Raw genomic sequence first — 24,226 nt, forward strand, 5'->3', positions numbered from 1 at the left:
TGTAAGGTTCTGTGATAGATAGAAGACATAATCCTTGCTCTCAGAGAACTTAAACCCCTTGTTATCTCATAATTATATAACTTTCATTACCAAAAAAATTCCTTAAATTTGCAGAAGGATTCATCAGCAGGCTGTCCTTAACTAGGTAAACAAGACTGTATTTCTAACGCCACAAAGTATTCTTTCACAGGCTTTTAATTACCACATCTGACAAAGAATTAGAAATTACTATGAATTAGACTCAATCGGAAACGATGTTTCACAGATATTATAATGTAAATTAATAGGTAAATGATTTTATAATTTATAGATTTGTTGTAGACACAGTTAATTGTTCAGAAACAATTATTAGGTAGGTTAAAGTATATCTATATACTAATTAATGCACTACTCTGCAACTGTGACATTTTCTGGGACTTCGTGGATTTCTCCTAACCAAGTTATCCTTTTGAGGCCTTAGGCACAGAGCCTATAACTTGGTAGCTGGTTCCAAATGAATAGTGTTTTCTTAATTATGATCCACGAAGCCATGTTTAGGCTTGACTTTTCTAAGTCTTGGACAAACGTTAGAAAATTTTTAGCATGTACTTTACTGTACTTTTTCTAAAAGTAATCTATTCAAATTACAAGCAAATATTAACTAGTGGTTAATTTCTAATAGCACAAGAAGGAACACAATTTGCATAAACATTTTTAAAATGAGAAATACCCAAGTACAGCTTTGCACACTTCTCATAACTTTGACTACTGTGACTTAGTGTTTATTTTAACATTAGTTTTCCCTAACAGGGACAAGTAGAAAATCCTTTCAGTATTTTGGGAAGAGTCAAAGTCTGGTCACATGTCTTGCTCCTGGCTCCCTGAGATTAACGCCAAATGACTAAAATTTTTCCAGCTTTCTCTGGTAGTTCATACTTCTTTTTTTAAAAGCCATTAATAATAGATGTTTATGAAGCATTTGCTATTTCTCAAGTACTCTGCTAAAACTTTTCTATATTATTTCCTTGAATCTTCACAACCTGATATGGCAGGAGCTCCTGTTCTCACCTTATAGATGAGAAAGTGAAGGCACAGGAAGGAAGGTCAAGTCTGTAAGTCCTCATAGCTGTTCGGCAGTGGTGTTGAGCTGGAATCCAGGCAGACTGCCGCTGGAGCCCGCTACTCCACCAGCCCATGCTTGGCTTCTCAAAATTCCCACCAAGGTTCCCCAAACACCCCTCACTCCAGTAGCCTTCTCATCACCTTTCATCAGAATGTGAGGTGTGATTTGGAAGAATGAAGCATGTCTGTCATTCGTGACTATTTTTTTCTCAACTCTGAGGTTTTTCTGTGACCCACCAGATTTATTCACTCAATCTGGATATTGGTTCCGTAACTGTAGGAATGAAGTTTCTTTCCATTTGTCGGCTTTGCCTCTGCCAAAGAATTGCTTTGAATTTTTAGAAAGATTGGATTTTCTCCCCCCTTTTTTTGAAATGTCTTAAAACTGTTTCTCACTTAAAAAAAAAAAAAAAAAAAAACAACCAGGCTTCCTCTATCATCTGCTTCTTCCCACCAGCCAGGAGGATTTAGGCTAGCATTGCAGTCTGTGGTGGGTATTCTTAAAATAAATAGGGTTTGGAAATTTAGGGATAACATCTTAAGAAGGCACGTTCCTGTTCCTCCATAGAAATGGGATTAAGGGGCGCCTGGGTGGCGCAGTCGGTTAAGCGTCCGACTTCAGCCAGGTCACGATCTCGCGGTCCGGGAGTTCGAGCCCCATGTCAGGCTCTGGGCTGATGGCTCAGAGCCTGGAGCCTGTTTCCGATTCTGTGTTTCCCTCTCTCTCTGGCCCTCCCCCGTTCATGCTCTGTCTCTCTCTGTCCCAAAAATAAATAAACGTTGAAAAAAAAAATTTAGAAATGGGATTAAATTCCTCATCATTCCACATGTATTAATATCATGTAAGGTAGCTATTAAATGCTTTGAAAAACACAAAAGCATTTTGAGGCGACTGAGGTAACTCTAACATGCAGGAAGACAGAAAACTGAACTATGTTCATCAACAATCAGAATGCCCCCTTAAATTAGGCAGTATTATATATTTTTGAAAGCATTTTCACATACTGTAATCTCAATCTCAATCAACCTTATAAGACACATGAAGCAAGTCTACTACTGCCATATGGTGGTTCAGGAAATATAGAGCTTTTTGCTTCAAGTCACTTGTGAAGGCAATTCTAAGTGTTCCAGTCTCTTTACAAGAGGCTAACACAGCGAGTGAAAATGTATCTACTCTTCATACACGAATATCAACAACCAACAAGCAAACAGAACCATGACCAATAAGAACCACCGTGCATATTAGGTGCTGAAATGCCAGTGCTGATTAGGGTGAATGGAGTTAATTATGAACACCTGCATGGAATACTGCACTCTTAGATACTGATGGAAGAAAGGGGGCAAACAGGAGACAGGTGAGCTAGGCATTTTAAGATAACAAGAAATGGCTTCTTTATAAAGATTTGACAAGAAAACCAATATTGTATATGACCTGATAGGATTGTTGTAATTTCCTAGAGGGACAAGGAGTACTTGTAATCTTTACCTATCGCGAATGGAGGACTCCAAATAGAATCATTCAAGGGTTTGTCACAAAGATTGGTTAGAGTAGTAAAACTCAGTCCCTCCCAGAAGCAGGTGTGACTCAAGGACTCAGCAAGACAGGGGTTCCTGGGTTCTCCTTGATCATTGGCAGACCTGTACACATGTCCATATAAGATGATATGCATCGATACTCCACACCCAGTTCTTGATTTTCCAGAATAAGAGAGATTTTGAAGAATGAAAGCTTGCTTGTTCCTAATTCCATCTTAACCAATGAAACTTTTTATCATTGTTGCCAGAGAGACTTAGATCAAACAATCAACCAAATACTATGGTTTGAATTTCCTTTCCTATTGTGTTTGTTGGGGGCTTGGAGTATGGAGGTCAAATCCCTCTTCTTCTGACTTGATGTGTATGGAAGGACTTCTGGAGGAATATTCCTAGCCTCTCTCCTCCCTGCCTCACTGTCCTAGGGGAGAAGCAGTGTTTTCTACAAATCTAAGCTTTGAAAATAGAAAGCAGGCATGGGTAGCCTTAGCCCTGATTTACTCTTTTTTTTTTTTTTTCTCTTTGGGATGCTAACTGCCTACAGGAAGCACACACTCTTATACGTTCTCAGCATATGTTTAGGAATACAGGGTTTATCCCTGTGGGGATCTCTCTCACTCTCTCCCTTACCCCTCCTCTTTCTGATGGTGATAGTGGGTATGTATTTTTCCCATTAAATTTGAATTCACAGGTTATGATCTCCAGTATGGTAGATGATAGACTTACTGGATTCTGGTGAAACAAAAATTAAGATTTTCTCATCCAGTCTCATAGCTTTAAATAAAAATCTATATACTGATAGTCACCAGATTTATATCTCCAGCTTGGACCCTCTCCCCTAAACTCCAGACCCATATGTTCAAATGCCTGCTCATGCACTTTTGCAAGTTTCACTATCTTAGATACAAACTCCATAAGGGACTGATTTTTTGTGTTTTGTTCACTGCTCTATCCTGAGTAACTAACACAGTTCCTGGCACATTGGAAAAGCTCAATAATTATTTGTTAAAAGACTAAATGACTGTGAGGTAATGTCTCAGAAATTTCTGAATTAATTTTGAACTGAAGTAATTTTAAACCTTAATGATTAGAACTTTGATTTCTTTGGACTTTAACTCTCAAGGGCAAGTGCTTTTGATTTTGGACCTTAATTCTGTTGGACTTTAACTCTGGAGTTTTAATTTATAGACTTTTTCTCCCTGAAATTCATAATGGGAAAAAGTTTACGCCAAATTGAAGGCATCACCAGTTTGTTGCCATTTCATTAATATTTATCTTAATATTGTCATTTGATCTTCCAGCTAAATTTCTGATGTGACTGTTGGGTACTGTGGCGCAATTAAGGACAGATTTTCCAGCTTTGAGTAATTTAATTAATGCATCACCTCTGAACTTAGCATTGACATTCACTGTTCACTCATACGATGTAGTGTTGTCTATTCCTTGGCAGTCTGTACTTTTTTAACTAGAGGGCAGTTGCAGATTGGAGAGCTGAGGGGCTCCTGTGCACTTTTTTTTCTTGCACAGTGTTTAAAATTAAAAAAAAAAAAGATTTCTACCTTTGTCCAAAAGAATTAAAAGATGCAACCACACTGGGCCCCTTTGTGCTGCTTCCTTTAGAAGGGGCAGATGGTCTCCATGTTACCTCCATCCACCTCCACACATTCAGTTATGTCACCCATCTGGCTGCTGAAGGCAAGACTGGCCCCTGCTCTGAGCCTCAAACTTTAGAGGCCTTCTTCTGGCTGCATTCCTCCTCATGGGTCAAGGAATCCACAAGCCAAGGGCATGTGCCCACATCAACTTTGCACTGACCTTCTCCTAAGTCTAGACTACATTTCAGCCAATGATCCCAGAATTTCCTGTTCAACTGGTCTGAGCCACTTCGAGGACCTGTGTGAGCCCTTGCCTGGGGCCCTTCTCCCTTCTCCCAAGGGCAGAATAGCAGTGCTGCCTCTCAACAATAGCCAAATTATGGAAAGAGCCTAAATGTCCATCAACTGATGAATGGATAAAGAAACTGTGGTTTATATACACAATGGAATACTATGTGGCAATGAGAAAAAATGAAATATGGCCTTTTGTAGCAATGTGGATGGAACTGGAGAGTGTGATGCTAAGTGAAATAAGCCATACAGAGAAAGACAGATACCATATGGCTTCACTCTTATGTGGATCCTGAGAAACTTAACAGAAACCCATGGGGGAGGGGAAGGAAAAAAAAAAAAAGAGGTTAGAGCGGGAGAGAGCCAAAGCCTAAGAGACTGTTAAAAACTGAGAACAAACTGAGGGTTGATGGGGGGTGGGAGGGAGGGAGGGTGGGTGATGGGTATTGAGGAGGGCACCTTTTGGGATGAGCACTGGGTGTTGTATGGAAACCAATTTGACAATAAATTTCATATATTAAAAAAAAAAAAGAATAGCAGTGCTGCTGCTGTTCTTAAGGGCAGGCAGGACAGCTGTGTGTGTGTGTGTGTGTGTGTGTGTGTGTGTGTGTGTGTGTGTGTTGGGATGTAAAGATGGTGCTGGAAAATGCAGGACTAGAAATTTCACATATGTGGTAGACTCCCCCGCCCCCAAAGAAATCCACATCCTACTTCCTAGAACCTGTGAATATGTTACCTTATATGGTACAGATACAACGAAGTTAAGGATTTTACGATGAAAAGACTACCCTGGATTATCTGAATGGGCCCAATGTAATCACAAGAGTTCTTATAAGAGGGAGGCAGGAGGATCAGAGTCAGTAGAAGAAAATGTGATGAGGACAAGAGGTTGGAATGATGAGATGAAGGGGGCCATAAGCCAAGGAATGAAGGTGGCCTCTAAAAGCTAAAGGAGGCAAGGGAATAGATTCTTCCCTCAGGACCTCCAGAAGGAAGAAGCCCTGCTAAGAACTTGAGTTTAGACTTCTGACCTTCAGAATATGACAAGATAATAAACTGGGGTTATTTTAAGCCACTAAGTTTGTGGCAATTTGTTACAGCAGCTACAAGAAACGGACACAACATGCTTGCACGGGAGGTCTGTCGGAGGGGCTAGAGATGGGACGGGAAGAGAAGGTGAGGGGCCGCCAGCTCAGGCTTCCATCTGTACTCTTGCCCCAGGCAGCATCATATACTAATTTGTAGTAATGTAGGCTCAAAAGATACTGTTTCCATCAAAGACTTAAACCACAGTCCACACATATATTTTAAGTTTCACATGTCATATCTGCGCAGTGGCCAAAATGCCAGGCATTGATAGCACAATAGTATTCAAGTAATCCACCCACTTACATATTAGTTATAACATTATTCAGGACCAGGCTACAAAGAATAACCTCATCAAATCATGATAGACCAGATATGAAGAAGAACAGCATTTTATTGGGCTTTCATGCATCTTTTCCACAAGCTTCAAACCAAATTTCTCTGTATCAAATTTCTCAAGTATTCACTTGTGTTTCTGTTCCTAGGAAACAGACATCATAATATGTTTTTTTACCATTCAAAAATTCAGGAAATTAAAACCAGAAAATACACCAGGTCATCAGCATGGGCACAACGCTTATTCACAAGGAGAAAGGAAGGCTAAATTGGATGTCTTGATCTTTTCAACTCAGACTCCCCAAACTCTCCTCAATTCATATACTTAAGAAACATCTTTCCCATCAGAAATATGATTGCTTCCATGGCTTAGGTCTGAAGAACAATGACTCTTTTTCCCACTAGAAATCGGTGTTGGAAATGAGGGTTTTGGAGGACAGGCAGAACAAATACCTAATAAGTAAACATTTTCTCCACAGTTTCTGCTTTATCTCAGGAGATTCTCTTCAACTTTGATTTGGTTGTATATGTACTCTCTACAAATCACTTTGTTTATGTAAGTTCATAAGAAATAAACAAGAATCAAAATCACATGAAAGAATCTACTTTTTTTTTTTTTTTTGGTGGTCTGATGATCTAACTTGTTACTTTGTTTGAATCATTCCAGGATCTAGCCAAGGTCCGTGAGCTAAGCTGTCAGAGGCACATTAACTCAGTGGCCCATACCATGTGATGAATGCTCTTCTGGAAAAGGCTGACTCACCATGGTGCTGCTGAGATTCACAGGCTCTATACAAAGGTCTGACTTGGTCAAAGCCTTGACATAGTCTTGAAAATTCTGAAAAGTCAAGGCATATGCAAAAGTACTTTTGGTCATGTTCGTTCTATCTCTCTCGCTCTCGCACCCTCTCTCCTTTTGGAGGGGAAAGGCCTGGAGAAATAAGACTCTGTCCATGGGTCTGCCTCTAAAAAGAGCCAAGTATAAAATGTAAAAGAGAAAATAAATAATGAATAGGGAGAGAGGAAAGGGAACTTCCAGGTACGGTTCTCTGACCAAAAGAGAAAAAAAAGAAAGAAAAAAGTTTTCCTGAGTTATCTAAAGAACATCTGGCAGAAATTGACCAGAAAACGTAATTTCAAATGAGTGTTCTCTCAAGTCTGGAAAGAAACCAAAACCTTATTATAAATATCCTAGTTGAGGTTTTGGAAGAACAGTATATGAGGCTACATTTCATGTACTTTGAGAGCAATTTAATTCTTAGGTTTTTCCTAATTTCATCTCAGGAAAGAGTAATCAATAGCATTCTTGGCTCAACTTAACAAAGAGCTTCTTGTCTTGTGGCTGACTCTGTTTTCTTGAATGTATGAACCATACCCAGTATCCTCAGAGCCTCTCAGTTCCTGTCCTCTTTTAGAAAGGATAGAAACCGTATCAGCACTCCCTGTGAGAGAGCACTATTTTTAAATAGAAGAATCTGGAAAAATACAAAGCAACACAGAAATTTTTCCTGATTGGCCTTTTGCGCAGTTGATTTGGCTCTTAACATACCCCTCTAACCCCGCAAACAAAATTCTATGGTGTTAGGACTCAGCAGCTTTTACAGGAGTCCAGTGCAATGTGTGTTGGACCCCAACACCATGCACCCACACACACGCGCACACACAACAGGGCTGTGACCATCTGCAGGCACTTACTTCAGCTGTGTGCCAGGGGAGATGTTCCCAAACACAGATATTTTAATCCTCTGGAATTCAGATTTTTTAAAAAATGTATTTACGCTTCAAATATGACTAACCCTTGCACATGTGTGTTCGAATCAATCAGATCTGTATTATGAGAAAGGCCAACAAATGTCCTTCCCTCTCTTTATTAAGTGTGAAAGGATGCTAGAGAAAATCTAGACTTTTCTAGCTCCTTCTGTCTGGTGGTATTAAATCCATCTTTCCTGCCAAAGCCATGTGTCAAGGAGGAGCTCACATGTTCAGAGCATGATCCCACTTACAGCAAGTTTATTGAGGAATACTATTTCTTTGGCCGTTCAAGTTGACCCTCAAGTGTATCTAATCAGTTCTCACATCATGAATGAGAGTCCGAGAGAAAAAAAGAGGCTCTCTACAAAGTCCCTCACCTTTCATTTCATCCTCTGCTTCCATGAGCAACTGCATTTTCCTCCAGTATTTTCTCCCACCACCCCTTTGTTTTCCTGCTACTTTATCTTATTCCAGTTAATTACTTTCTCTCCATTCCTTTCCTATGCCATTCATTCCCATCTTTTAAGTCAACAAAATACCTTTGTTTCCTCCTTCCTGCTTCTTTGGGCCTCTTCCTCAGAGGGAAGGCTTAGTCACTTCTGTACTTCATTCCAAGCCAAAATAAAGTGAACCACCCCCAATGTCTTAGAATGGGATCCCCAATAGTCTCACTGAAAGGAATGGCTTTTTATATCTTCCCAAGCTCTAAGATCACTGGAGGAGGGACACTGACAACAGTGAAATCTCCAGGGCCCTACCCCTCCCCTTCAGGGAGGTGTTTCCCAAAGTGTGGAATGCATAACACTAGTGTTACTTGAGACAACTGTAGGCAGTGCATAGTTGTGGTAGATTTCAGTTGTTTGCTTGTATTGTGCATTATAAAAAATAGAGTTGGCATATCAAATCTGCAAGTTCACCACTATTACTGCTTGGGGCAAAGGTAGTTCAAATACAAAGAGGGGGTGTTTTAAAGAAAGATACTAAGTAGAAAATAGTATAGATGGAATGTGTACACAGTAAAAATCAGGAAGATGGGACATGGGTGACTAAAGCTTGGGAAATGCTGTCTGATGGAAACGATTTGAAACTAAGAACATGGCGTGATGTCAGCTTCTGGCCATACTTCCTCCTTCCTTGCAAAGCCCTGAGCTCAAGGCAGAGGCTGGGAATGCAGCTGTTACCCAGAATGGGATTCACAATTTCACACCAGGGACAAAAATACGTAGAAATGTTTCTGAATGGATAAATCAAATTCATATCCTGCTATAGCCAAGGATCACATTACCAGTGATTTACAATTAAAAGCGCTCTGATACAATCCTTCCAGTTTAGAAGCTAAAAAGCCCAAGGAGGTCACATGATTTAGTTAGTGTCATCCCAGTGAATAGTAGCAGAACTAGAACTGGAAGCCCAAAGTTTTCTCATTCTAAATCCTTCTACCACATTATTGTTGCCAAATGAGTCTTTCTGACACCCAAGTCTTACCTATTCCTGATTATATCTAGCTAGATTTAAGAGAGTAGCAGGAGGTAAAATCAGAGAGGCAATATAAGGTGGTGGGGAAGACTTTATCAGGACCTGGAGACCAGTGTGAGGATTTTGGGGGGATTCAGCCAAAAGGTGGAGCTAATTGTTGTATCCCCTCCAGGCAAAAGAGCCAGAGGAAGTGACGTAAGTAGAGAATTGTCTGTCACTAGGGCAAACTGATAATATTGCTATAGAGTCCTTTTCTCAGAGCCCTCTTTTAAAATGTTTTCTTTGGGGGAAAAATGTCTTATTTTAGAATAATTTTAGTTCACAGAAAAGTTGCAAAGTCACATGTACAGACAGTTCCCATATACCTCTTACCCAGCTATTGCTAAGATTTTACGCAGCCATGGTGTAGTTATCAAAACCAAGAAATTAATACTGGTACAGTACCATTAAGTAAACTACAGGCTTTATTTGGATTTCCTCAGTTTTTTTTTCATTATTTTGTTGTTGTTCTAAGATACAGCCTAGGATACCACACTGTATTTTGTCATGAGGTTTTCTGAGCCTCTTCCAAGTTGTGACAGCTTCTGGTCTTTCCTTATTTTTCATGACTTTGACACTTTAGAAGAGGTCAAGTATTGTGCAAACTTTCCTTCAATTTGGGTTTGTCTCATGATTAGCCTGGGATCAGGGATTTGGAGAAAGAATACCACCAAGGTGAAGTGCCCTTCTCACTGCATCGTATTAGTGGATACATGCTATCAGTGTGACTTATCAACAGTGACATTAACCTTCATCACTTGCTTTAGGTGGTGTCTGTGAGGTTTACCCATTGAAAACTTTCTCTCTTCCTTTCCATGCTCTGTTTGTTAGAAACATGCCATTAAGTCCAGCCTACACCCAAAGAAAATTAAGCTACACCTCCTGGATGAAGAACTGTCAAAGAATCTGTGACAAACATTAAAACTACCACAGTAATTAGTAAATATTTTGAGAGAGATACGTTGAGTCTATGCAAATATTCTCTTTTCTCCTTTAAAGTTTGCCCACTGATCTTAGGATTCACCAGTGGATCTTGCCTGCAGCATTATTGCTATGATGTCCTAATGATGATTTTCTATTGCCCACATTTCTTCTACACTTACAGTTTAGAATTCATCTGTTTAAAAAAAATTTCCTTCTCTTCCATTTATTTATTTAATCATTTGTTTCTATTAGTATGAACTCATGAATACTGATCTTTGCTTTTAGTTATAATCTAATACTATTATTACTTATGTTTTGCTCAAAATGTCCCAGGTTCGTCTATAGAAAACTTTCAGGTTGACTTCTATATCCTTTTCACATGATCTCTCCTTAAAAAAAAATACAATTTTTTTAGCACTTTCAAACTTTCTAGCATTACAAGATTCTCCAAATTTATGTTGCATTTTTCCTGCCTTAGCTTTATAATCAGCCATTTCTCCAAGGACCTCTGGTGTCTTTGATTGGAGAATGGTATTTAGAAACCAAGATGTGGGATCTGAGTGTGCTCATTGCTACGAGGGTGTCATTTGTTTCTAGGTTCTCTCAATAGGCAGCTAGAGAATATATGTATTTATATGAGCCCACACATACACACATATCAATATTAATTTCTGTGTGTATTTGCCTGTATGTATATATAAAATATGTACATATATGTATATGTATACATATATGTATGCATTTGTGTTAATGTTCATATATGTGTGTGTGTGTGTGTGTGTGTGTGTGTGTGTGTATATATATATATATATATATATATATATATATATATATATATCAGTATAATATAAGATTACATTGATATCCCCAGAGCTACTCTGAATCAACTGGCCTAATATTGAGACCCAGTGTCATCTTAAAGGCTCCACCCTGGCTCTAAAATCCTAGATTAGCAACTGTTATAGGTTGAATTGTGTGCCCGCAGAAGACATGTTGACATCTTAACCCAAAGTACCTCAAAATGACCTGATTTGAAAATAGGGTCATTGCAGATGCAACTATATGACTAGCAGCCTGAAAAGAAAAGGAGAAGACAGAGGCATGGAAGAAACACAGCCATGTGGATAGAAGTAGGGATTAGATTTAAACTGCCATAAACCAATGAATGCCAGAGGCTATCAGAGAGGGAACAGACAAGGGAGTATTCTTCCCTAAAGCCTCTGGAGGGAGCATGGTCCTACCAACACCTTGACTGCAGACTTCTGGCCTCCAGAATTGTGTGACAATAACTTTCTATTGTGTTAAGTCACCAGTTTGTGATACTTTCTTATGGCATCCCTAGGAAACTAACATAGCACCTATATATTTGATAGCATTTCCTACCCTTTATAATCTGATAACACCCAAATTTATCCACTTTACTCCAAAGGCTATCTCAGTTATATCACATTTAAGCCCATCTGGACCCTTCCTAGACCTCTGTCCTTGGTAGCAAAGATAGTATCTTATTTTTTGTTACATTGCTATCATCTGCTTCAGTGCCAGGTACAAATGCTCATTAAATGTTTGCTGACTTGAATACCTATAGGCCTCCTCTGTCCACCTGTTAGACTAGCCAGGAAAGTCTTCTTTCTAACACTTTTTTTCCCCCCTTTTTGGCCTCAAGATCTTTTGGGTAAAGTTCATTTACCTGTCTTTCCTTCCTCCCTCTCCTCTTTCTTCCCTTTTCTTCATTTCTTCCCTCCCTTTCTTCCTACTGTCCTTCCAACTAACATTCACTGAACACATACCATGCACATAGATTAGTTTTAGACACCAGAGAATTAACAGTGAACAAAAGAAACAAAATCCTTGCCATCTTGGAGGCCTACATTCTAATGGGGGAGAAAAACCTAGAATTTGAACTGCAAATTACCTATGTATAAATGGCAAACAAGTAGTGGCACAGAATGATAGAATGTACTTTGGGAATGATTTCCATGTGTTATTTGGCCAGTTGTGGTCTGGTAGCCTCCTTCCCAAAACCAAAGCCCCCAGCTGAACAGCCGTACTTTTCTTACTCAATTTCTAAATTATTCTCCTCTCCCAAAGGGGAGGGAGGAGGAGGCAGAAGGGGGCAAACAAATTGGCTAGAAAAAAAGTAGAAAGGAAGGAACAAGAATATGGATTCTCCTACAACATATTTTAACGCCAACTCTTCCTGAGCTGTGTCAGGCTGAGTATCTTACCTATGTTAATGTCTTTGTTGTTATTACATCATTAATTGAAAACACAACCTCATGATGATAATGGCTAGCCAGTACTGAGAGTTTGCTATGTGCCAGGAAGTGGTCTAGACACTCAACCAACTTGATCCTACTTACTCCTCACCACAATTCTATGAGACAAGTACTATAATTTATCATTTCACAGATGAAGAGCCGAGTGCTCAGAGAGGTAAAATCATTTGCTCCAAACCCCACAGTTAGTAAATAGCCGAGTCCAGACACAGATGTCAGTATGTCAGACTTCAAAGTCCTGACTCTGCCTCCTGTTTTCAGGGAGCCCTCCCTCCCCAATAGGCAGCACTGGCTGGCCAGGCCTGCTACCCAACACAGCCTTCAGACAGAATTCTTTCCATGAAAATGTTCTACTTAACAATGGCCCCTCTTGCTGACCCTGTCCCTTTCACCACTTCATTGTGAGGATTTTTTTTTCTCTAACTCCTCTGTCCCAGGGTTCTATCTCCCTTGGTTACTGGGGTAACAGATATCTTGGGTGATATTTGCTGGATTTCCTATGGCCATGGCCTCTTTATCTTTCCCAGCACCTCTGAGCCATTTAACGGTCTCATTATTTAAGCCAGCTTGGAGCAATTTTCCAAAACATCCAATTAGCAAGTGCACAGAAGGAACTGGGTCCATAATTAATTAGTGATTCTAGGACACAACAAAGCAAAGGCAAAGCCAAGGATGTGGAGAGCCCTGAAGAAGCTGCGGGAAGAAGATACACACATTCCAGGATCCTTCCCCACAAAGGGCAAAGAATCAAACAAAGTGCTCACTAATTCAAATTCCAAAAGCCCTCCACACATTTTGGGATTGAACAACATCAATCACTGGGTGACAATCCCAAGTGGAACATCTCCCCTGCCAGGATGAATGGCTGCTTCTGGTTTTTTTTTTTTAGCAGAGAACTGATTCTTTCCCCATTGTTTCCGTGCAGAAGGTTGGCCCCTCTTTCCTCCCACAACTGTTCTCAAGCCTCTTCAGAGACAGTCTTTCCTACAAGATGGCCCGAACCACTGGGATTTCTTGCTTGTCATCAGAACAGAAGCCAAATCAGAACACCAGGATTTAAGAGACCAAGCTAGGATGACTGTGGCGGCCAAGGAAGGGGAGATAATAGAAGAATGCCAGGATTCTCAGCTGTACTGGTACTATTCCAGTTTGAAGAAGAAAGGAGGGCTTTGGAAGAAGTTCACCCAGATCAAATTTTCCCCAGACACCGACTCATTCGCCAACACACACGTGAAGTGTAAATGACAGGGGACTGCTAGCACTAGCAGCAGGGGACTGCTATTCGTGAAGGTGTTACCTTTTCTTTAGGAGGAAATAAAGATTATTCCTTTGGGGTTTTTTGGTTACCTTTTTCTTAGGAGGAAGTAAGGATTATTCGGTACACTTTTTGGTTATTATGGACTCTCATTATTGCCCAAAAGGCCAGAGCCAACAAAACAAGTAGTCTGAGGAGTATTATAGCAAGTTCCCACATCTCACAGGATGACATCACCATCACATACTTGCCAGCAGTGAAAATAAGAAGACTTACAGAGAACGTTAGAGTTGTAGGAATCTTTCACTACTTTTTCTTACTTATAGCCTAATTTCCTTTTGGTTCTAGATTCAACCAATAGCCAGCTTTCAGGGCTGATCTCTATAGTAAGGGACTATACCTAAGCCCACCCCATGCCCCACCCCCACAGCAAGCCACAGTCTAAGCACCTTGATTAATACCATGGCAGTGAATGCAAGCAATGTTAAATGAAAAGGAAAAGGAAAATAGCTACTAAGACATTTATAAGACAGACTAGTTACTGCTGCTGCTGCTCAAAAGAATAAATAACCATGATGCATGTTGCTAAGCAATGTTGCATTTTCAGTCCTTAATAACTCCATTAGTAACAAAGGATGACAAACTACACTTTGAGATTGATGAGATGCTTTACCTTGCTTCTGTGAATAATCAGCCTCAGCAACCATGGCTTCCAACACAAAGCAAAAATGATTACCCTTTGTCTCCTGGCTGGGATGCATATTAGAACTCAGTGGTATATGTCCGATTGGAAGGTCTAAGGGCTCTCTGCTAACCCCATTTATCCCAGTGTCTTTAAGTCTTAAATTAAAAAAAAAATAAGTGAATTGATAAATAAGCACACACTCTTTCCCCCAAAATTCCTCTTCTTGGTTATTATATATGTATATGTAACAAGTGCTTGAAAATTGTGAATTTTAAATACCATATCCTTAAAGATTTGTAATACGATGTTTCATCCTTCTGATTCAAAGATAACACTGCTTTGGGGAATTCTGTGCAAGGCGGCCAACTCGGCAGAGCAGTCCCAGGTCCTGGAACTATCGATGACAACCACACCTTGGTTTAGAGATGCTAGGAAGTTGCTCAGAATAAGCTGACAACTAATGGCTTCTTGCCCCTTTCTCCCAGTTACCCAGCATTCTCTGGTTACCCAGAATTCCCAGTTACCTAATATTCCCCAGTTACTCAACATTTCCTAGCTACTATTAGGCAGAAATAGTCTGCAAGAAAATAATCTCTTCCACAGGATTCTACCAATGGAATATTGGAACTTTTCATCTCCTTAGACAAGCACACTGCACAAGAGACACCGTTATCGGATAGAGCAGAGCCTGGGGCCAGACTTTTTCAGGTAGATCTCAACCATGTAATTTCCCACTGAAGTGACTTGGAGCAAAGTAATATCTTCCTGCCCCTATTTGCAACGATTGACTAAGTGGAATATGCAAAGTGCTTAAAACAGTGCCTCCTTCTGGCATCTTTTGGCTCTGGAGCAGAACTATATAAGCGTTTGCAAAAATCTTCAAATACCTCCCTGGTCAAAACAAGCAAATAATTCTGTTTCTAAAAGGAGGAAAAAGCTGACTCCAGAATTCACCCTTAGGATCTTTATTTGCTGCTTTTATATTTCAGAGGAAGCCACTGATCTAAAGAAGCTAGAAATTGCCAAAATATGAATTCCTATAACATCAAACTGTTACTAATTATGGTTCTGGTCACATGCCATATGTTTCCCAGAAATAACAAACGTTCCATGGAAAACTAAGTGGCTAATAACGGTGGGAAAAACATATAGTAAATTTCCTTGTTTTTCTTGGCTGTTAACTTTAAAATAATGAAATAGTCAATAAAAAGTATGAACATCCAACTGCAGCCACTTTTTACCACTTGAGAAAGATACTCTTGAACTACTGAAAGTTAGAAATCTTTGTTCAAAAAAAAAAATGGAAAGAAAGAAATAAAAAGAAATCTGTGTTCCAAGAGCACTGTCAAGTAATTTATTCTGAATCTCTTACATTTTCAATTTTGAAGAAAAAAAAAAGTTACTCATGTCCCAGGTGTTTTTCCCAGTAGAAATTACAGTGGTGGATGTTAAATTAACTCCATGTGATTCTCATTTTCAGAAATAGAATTTTAAACTGCTGAAGACTTTCAATGTGCCCCCTTGAGCTGCATAAAAGAAAGGCTTTAAATATAGTTTTGTTTTTGTGGGGTTTTTTCTTCTAGAAATACATTTCTCTCAAACAATTTCTCAATATTGCCATTTAACAGGCTAAGTGTTTTAGATTTCTTTTAAACTCCTTTCATTTTTATTTAAGTGAATTTGAATGAAGCGGCTTTTTGCAACTATCCAGTGAAAGAAAATTAAATTATTGATCAAGTAATCTTCACTTATAAAGGCCATACCAGTGGTAGGAAGAAGGAGGTATGTTTTATTTCAGTAGCTTTTATGTGTTTAATTTTTTTTAATGTTTATTTATTTTTGAGAGAGAGAGAGAGAGACGGAGCATGAGCAGGGTTGATGTGTTAGGCAGAAAGAGAGGTAGATGCAGAATCTGAAAAAGCTCCAGGCTCTGAGCTGTCAGCACAGAGCCCGACACAGGGCTTGAACACACAAACCATGAGACCACAACCTGAGCAGAAGTCGGACACTCAACTGACTCAGCCACCCAGGTGCCCTTATTTCAGTAGCTTTTAAACTAAAGAGCAATATTTAAAATAAATCAGTCTGATATTCTCATTCATTCCTATTTTCTGATACAAGTAAGGCATGATAATCCTGTAGGTGCTAAAAATTGATTGAGATCTGATCCAAGTTACTTGGGAGACAGGTGCTGTTTTCTATAGCATGATACTTCCACATGCAATAAATGTGTCTGCTATGTGACAGGCAATGCCAGGGGCTAGAATTATAATGATGAAAAAAGCAGACCCGGGTCCTTTCCTCATGGAGTTTATAGTCTGGGTCAATGCTCCTTAAAGTGTGGTCTGTGGACCAGAGCCACCCCCATGAACTATTCTTATCAGACTGAAACAGGACAAGTACAGATATTGCAAGTAACTATTCATACATTTTTACACGAGTTGGACATTGCTGCAACATCCAAATAATGTGTGGTCAAGTGGATGCATCTCATGGAATGTGGTATAGATGGGGTATATGATGCAGAACTTGGGTAGTTAAGTTTCACATGGAGAGATCTAAGTACTAGTCATGGACAAGAGGATACATATTGGCATGTGATGAATAGGAAATTTTAAAAAGCCTAGTCATCCCCATAGATAGTTTGAAAAGCACTAATCTAGTGCTTTCCAAGCATTTATAGGAAAGAGAGAAAGAGGATGGAAGGGAGGGAGGGAGGGAGGGAGGAAGACAGGGGGAGAGATAGAGAAAGAAAGGGAGAGTTTAATCCCAACTGAGAACATTTGAGACAGTTCTATGTAAGAAATGATTCTTAAGCATGAATTCGAATTTCAGGGGTTAGAGATCACAGCACAAGAAGAGCTATGAAGGCAGAAAAGTGCAAGGAGATGTCCATCCTGTTACTCAGGCCACCTAGTTCATTGCTGTCAGAGAGTGATAGGGGGACAGGAGCAAAGGGAGGTAAAGAAAATGAATCTCAGGAGGCGGACTGCAGCCAGTTAGTAGAAAGCTTTGAGCACCATGAAAAAGAATAAGAACTTTATTTTTGAGAAATTAGTACTTTTTAAATATTCCTGAGGGGGGCCTGGGTGGCTCAGTCAGTTAAGCGTCCAACTTTGGCTCAGGTCATGATCTTGCGGTTCGTGGGTTCAAGCCCCACTTTGGGCTCTGTGTTCACAGCTCTGAGCCTGGAGCCTGCTTCAGATTCTCTCTCTCTCTACCCCTGTCCCACCTGCACTCTGTCCCTCTCTCTGTCTCTCTGTCTCTCTCTCTCTCAAAAATGAATAAACATTAAAAAAATTTTTTTTAATATTCCTGAATACAATAGTGACAGGAAACAAAGCTCTATTTTACAAAACAATATATTGGTCTCACTTGAAATATATGCAACACTTTGAGGCAGGAGGCCTTTAGGTAAAATAAATAATTAAGACCCCTGGACGGCTCAGTCCGTTAAGTGGCCGACTCTTGATTTCGGCTCAGGTCATGATCCCAGGGCTCCTGAGTTCGAGCCCTGAGTGGAGCCCTACATCAGGATCTGCACTAACAGTGCAGGGCCTGCTTGGGATTCTCTGTCTGCCTCTCTCTCTGCCCCTCTCCAACTCATGATCTCTCTCTCTCTCTCTCTCTCTCTCTCTCTCCCCCCCTCCCTCTCTCTCTCAAAAATAAATATATAAACATTTAAGACATAAATAAAATAACAAAAAGGAATTTAAAAAATAGTTCCCCTAATGGTGCCATGTATTAGTTACATGTCTAAGTAAATTTATGCAATATTAAGTCTTCCCAGGCACCATAGTGTAGTAAAATACCACTTTAGAAGATCTATTCATGCATGATTACGGTAATTTTCAAATGTCATTTCTTAGCTGAACAGTGGCAGAGAGAACACACATTCTTCCATGTTCAGAAACATTGATTAAACCACAGATATTAAGGGAACATTAAACCAATACACTATTGTAATAACTTACACTAAAATGTTAAGTGCCAGCACCAAAGGACAGAAGAGTGGCACTTTTTTCTCTCTGTTGTTCTCAGCCTCCCATCAAACTAGAATTGAACTCATTAAATGTGCCTCATTTAAGTTTCTATGTGTCACCTAGAGGCTCTTAATTCTTGCAGCTGAATGCGTTGGAGTCTTTTTAAGATTCCCATAAGCGTATCTTTTAAAAAATTAGGTGATCCACCAAGTAAGTTTTAAACTTTGAGGGTAAAATTTTATACAGTTTTAATAAAACAATCCTCTCAAAGTGTAGGCACCCTCCCCCACAGAAAAAACTATTACCATGTTAGAATTTCACAAGTTTGGCTGAGCGAAAATCTAATTGGTTACCCTTTTAGCTCAGGTTTCATAATATCATTTTTAATTGTGATGTAGGAACTACAGAATTATAAAGACACCATCCTGTTAAACTGAAAGCTATGCATTTAGGATTGCACATGTTTTCGATACAACTATAATACCAAGCTAGAACACAGGATTGGGAACCAGTGACTACGATATACTAAAGCAATGGTTCTCAAGTGAGAAAGTGAGTTTGCCCCTCCCAAGAGGCATTTGGCAATACTAGAGATGACTGTCATGATGGGGGGGGGGGGGTGGGTGCAGGAGGAGATAGTATTGATAGTATTGGTACCAGAATGCTACCGAACATTCTCCATGCATGGGACAGCCCCTCACAACAGAATGATCTGATCCAATGTCAACAGTGCACCTGAGAAACCCAACACTAAAGGATCACATGAACATTTCCATTACTTTTGGCATATATGGGAATAATAGTTTTGGTTCATACAATCTGAACATCAAAAGTCAGGAAGTTCCTAGGGACTAAAACAGATTATTATTAGGCCTCCCTTTGCTATAATGAACTCTCCTCTCAGTTTTGCAAGCAAGACCCGAAGGTGACCCTTAGAGGTGCCCTGGTTTAGTTCCATCAATGGTGATACTTTATATGCAGATATGCAAACGCTGTCATCAGGGAAGCTTCAAGGAGATCTTCAGAAAAGACAGGCATGACTGAAAATTCGAACAAGGTTCCAGATGTGTATTATTTTCGGAGTCGTAAGGCACTGATGATTTTAAGATGGACCATCAATTAAATAACAGCTTTTGGGAATGTGGCAAAGAAATACCTTTTCTTAAATGTGTACAATGATTGTAGGATGTGAATCTTTTTTTTAGAGATGGTAAGTGTGCAAAATTTACAAAATATATTAAGTGTGTAGTAAGATGTACTGAGTTCTTTTTGTAAAAAGAAATAGGCTGAAATACTCTCTCTTAGATCCTTCTCGATCAATGTTAGCTTCCATTGTTTTCATTTAAATCTTTGTATTGCTCCCCTCCTGCTCCCCGCACCCGTCCAAGAAGAGGAGGTAAGGTGCCAGGTGGGCCGTGGTATCATGAGGTCCTCAGAAACAAGAACACAAATCTCACAGCTTCCCTCTCTTGGAGTTTCACCCGAGTCTTCAACTGTGAGTTGAGTACAATGAAGAACACCTGTGCTAAGCATGGTCTTAGCGCTGCTAGAACATATAACTTAATGAAACAAAGGAATAACTACACTTGGAGGCAATACAATAAATATCTGAAATTATTTTTAAAATTCCACCTATGGGGCGCCTGGGTGGCGCAGTCGGTTAAGCGTCCGACTTCAGCCAGGTCACGATCTCGCGGTCCGGGAGTTCGAGCCCCGTGTCAGGCTCTGGGCTGATGGCTCAGAGCCTGGAGCCTGTTTCCGATTCTGTGTCTCCCTCTCTCTCTGCCCCTCCCCGTTCATGCTCTGTCTCTCTCTGTCCCAAAAATAAATAAAAAACGTTGAAAAAAAAATTTTTTTTAAATAAAAAAAATAAAAAAAAATAAAATTCCACCTAAAAACTACCCACACCACTTATACACAAACAAAAACTTACCATAAGACCTATATATTATTTCCTTATTGGCATATTATCTGCTTGTTTCACTAGAATTTAAGATCCATGTGAATAGGGATCTTGTCTCGTGTTTATTGGCTGAATGAGTGAATGAATGAGTGAACATCATCTCCCAAAGAGCAGAGTCATTATAAAATTGCAAGCTTCTTTTATTTTCACACTAGTGACACAGGTCGATAGGACTCACTGCGTATAATAAGTTACTCACATTCACTCATGTATTAGTCTCTCATAATCTGTTCTTGCCACCTTTCTAGCTTTCCCTCTTTCTCTCCAACTACACTGTCCTTGGTTCAGCTCCCAGTAAGCTCCATGTTCCTGCTACCTGAGGGCCTCTGCCCAGAACACCCTCTTCCATGTTCGCAATCTCTTCAAATTTCTTCAGGGAAGTCGTCCCTGATCACCATTTACCTAGATGTAGTGCCTGTGTTTTATGGTCTCAGTTTCCCATGTTTGTTTGTTTTCCCATCATAGTAATGGTCACATTTGTAAAATGTGTGCAATTATTTCATTAACATTTCCCTCCCAGCCCACACCCCTCAACTACAGGCAGAAACCATGGCTATCTTGTTCCCCATGAATATTGCCATCATTTAACACAGGGCCGTCACATAGCCAGTGCTCAATATTTATCGGGTGAATAAATGAATTATGTTTCTAGGAATATTATGTTACCAGATATACAGGTCTAGGATATACTAGATCATTCTCCACTAGGACTCAAGTTAGTAGGTACTTAATCAACACTTTGGGGCTAAATGGAATCATTTATCTACTGTCATTGAACTACATGCTCCTAAGTCTACGTGATACTAATGGAACGTATTGCAAAATTGTTGAGAAACCAACTGCTCTCTTTCTATTCTGTTTTCTACACACTAATAAAAACGCAGCTTGGTTTATTTATTTATTTTTTCAATGAATTTTTTTTAGCTGTTTTGCATTAAGAACATGGCTGCGTGGAAAATAGTTGTCAGCGAATCAATTATTTGGATGATCAGTATCTGTCTCTATTTGAAAACAGCTGGAAGCATACTTTAATTATCCCCTAGATATTTGGTGTCTTCTACTCTTGGGCTCTGAGATAATTTCTCCCCATGACTGTTCTTGAATGATAGATATTGTGTTGACACAATAGGTGGGGTTTTTTTTTTGATAGAGGAGAATTTATAGGTAGATATTCTGTTGACATAACAGATGGGTTTTTTTTTTTTTTGATACAGGAGAATTTATAGGAAATTGACAATAAAGAGTGGTGAGCTCCCAGGCTAGAAGGATTAAAATAATATTTGTAAGAGGAGAAGGAAGGAGGTGTCTAGTGCAAAAACTATAGAAAAATAGAATTCCACGTAATATCATGTAACTGAGAAGCCAGTTACATAGAAAGCCTTGGGGAAGATATGATTTCTTGGGGATCCAGACAAAATGACTCTAGCCTCAAGGAGCTAAAGAGAGACACCCAGATGACAGGAATCAGAAATAATTGTAAACCTGGAGTCTATTCATATACTTCACTTTAAAATAGTTTCTTTACATGTATCTTTCCTACCTATTGCTATCAGGATCTCTGTCACTAGGTAAGGGTACCCGAAATTCTTGAACAAATTCCAGAATTCACAGGAAATGGGGCAGTATTTGCTAACTTAGGCCATCCATTTGGAAAGTCCCAGTTGGGAGATTTGGCCTCTATTCCAGAGGTCATCCTTACCCCTGCCTTGTCCACGCCTCCCTCAAGACCACAGTAGTCTTGAAGCAGGAAGTGGCTCCTTCACTGCCTCAAGACCTCTTCTGTCAATTTCTCATCCAAACTGTCCTCCTCTGAATCTGGAAGATGCCTTGAATCTGCAGCATCAACTCCAACGGCCTAGCCTTTCTCTGCTCCACATAAACCAGAGACGAAGTCCAGCCTACCTGGGGCTCACTCACACAGAGAATCTACAGTAAGGAATCACCTGTCTCTGAAATCACAGAAGAGAGACCTGCACACTTGAGGAAGGGCAGGAATGTCAGAAGCTAATCGCAGGCATATGGATTCTCCACACCTCCATGTCTAGGGGAATGGTTGCATCACACTCCTGCTTTGCTGTCTTTTGGCCAAGAACACATATTTTCCTATTACTATTTGGTTTGACGTCAGAAAGATCCAAGGAACTAATGCAATGGCTACTATCGTGTTTATGGCTGTGATAGCCATAAGTACTTCAACCAGATTATCCCAAGATGTAAGAGCCTCTCACCACCAACTTAAATGCTCAATTCTATTTTGGCTTCCACAAGCAATATACTGGAGTTGCAGCTCAGTTCTTGATGATACGAAGAAACAAAAAATTAGAGTTTGCTTAGCATGACCTCAAATACTTTATTATTGTCCTATGTATCGCATTAAAAGGACTGGCCTACCAGAGTTGGAATACAGACTTTCCCTTTCACATTCTTATCACATCCAGATAAGCCATGTTGCTCATCTAATGCCTAAACTTAATGGGGACAAAGGAAGTGGGACGAAAAAAAGCTGAGTACATTTAAATTTCAATTTGCATCAACTTATTTCCCTTCCCTGCAACACCAGGAAAATACACTTGGTTTTGTTCTTACTCACATTTGTTTTACGTTTGCCATTTGTTCTTCGTTTAAAACTGTCTGGCCAAGTAAACATCAGATTAATATTCACGCCTTATTTACAAACAGCCACAAAAACTATTACCAGGACCTAAGCCATATTACCTTGCCTATAAATCTTGGCTTGGCTCTCATCTGGGGCCATTAGCATATCTTGAAAATTTTCCAAGAACTTCATATATCAGTAGATTTCCTTTCCTGAAAAGCCAATTTCCTAAATATTCAATGAGATGGCTTTCGAGAGCCACATCAACAAATTAGGAAATTAATCATGTTCCTAACTTAACAGGAAATCCACTATTGCTGGTACTGCCGTCCTAATTGTACCATAATAGAATTTCAAAAGAATTGTTTCTGAATTTAAAAAAAATCCCATCTACTTGCTGCACAATATCTTCTTCAATTTTCCATACCAAATGAGTAGATGTAGAAAGTGAGGAACGGCACATACAGGAAGAAAGTCAGGTTTTTACTTCATGATCATGTCCCCTATTTGTTTTTTTTTAAGTAAATTTCTTACACTTAAATGAGGTTCCCATTTAATCAGAGTCACCACAGAAGAGATTTTTTTAAAAAGTAGAAAGGGTGCATAGTTTTCTTGTCACTAATACACAAATTCATCTGGAGTTCAAGTAGAAATGTACACCTCATGGCAAAGCTCTAAGGGCAGCTAATAAGCCAGCACGTTTTATTTACCAGACAGCAAACATACGAACCCACAATAGCCTAACTAGGACGCAACATTTTTGCCTTCTGAATCATAATTTAAGAATAATCACAACTTAAAACCCAGACATTCAAGAGGTTAAAAAAAGGAACTCACAATAAGCAGTCAGACAGCGCCTCGGATTGCACAGCCTTCCACAGGATCACGACAGATTTTATCACCAGCAGCTCCGTGGCCCTGCAACTGAGATCACTCATAATTAATGAATATTTTATTTGAACATTTGACAGCTCAGTAAGCAGTTTATGTAAGGCCGTTACTTTTATTTCTTCTGTAGTTGCCTTTGCAAACAGGAAACAGGAAACACACCTTCAAGAACACTGACATATCTCAGCCTAATTGGTCTTTGGCTTAAAGTACCCAGGGGCGAGTCTTGTATCACAGGGGAGATAAGTGCAGTCCCCAAAAGCATGAGACTCAGGTCTTAGCACTTCACAGTTTAAAATCATTTAGACAGATGCTATGCAGTCCATTTATTACAGAGAGAAACTGGCCTTCTCAGTAACATTCAGGCCTCATGGCCTTAATCCTGGAAGGACTATAAACTTTAGAATAAACTCATGTATATACCAATATATATACATATGTATA

The 24,226-nt window shown here is 39.6% G+C and overlaps 1 protein-coding gene across 5 annotated transcripts in view; it reads right to left on the bottom strand.

The window, feature by feature from the left end:
* Window positions 1–24,226, bottom strand: part of NCALD (neurocalcin delta) — a 404,491-nt gene that overhangs the window by 138,305 nt on the left and 241,960 nt on the right. For all 5 annotated transcript variants that reach the window (XM_019822967.2, XM_023248608.2, XM_045049528.1 and 2 more), the window contains one exon: window positions 23,732–23,818. Coding sequence is in view for 2 of the 5 variants with exons in the window: in XM_045049530.1 (XP_044905465.1) it covers window positions 23,732–23,818 (87 nt within the window). In the remaining 3 variants the exon portion in view is untranslated. The remainder of the gene's footprint in view (window positions 1–23,731; window positions 23,819–24,226) is intronic.

The sequence above is a fragment of the Felis catus genome, chromosome F2 (genome assembly GCF_018350175.1).
Source record: "Felis catus isolate Fca126 chromosome F2, F.catus_Fca126_mat1.0, whole genome shotgun sequence".
In the NCBI taxonomy this organism is placed as follows: domain Eukaryota; kingdom Metazoa; phylum Chordata; class Mammalia; order Carnivora; family Felidae; genus Felis; species Felis catus.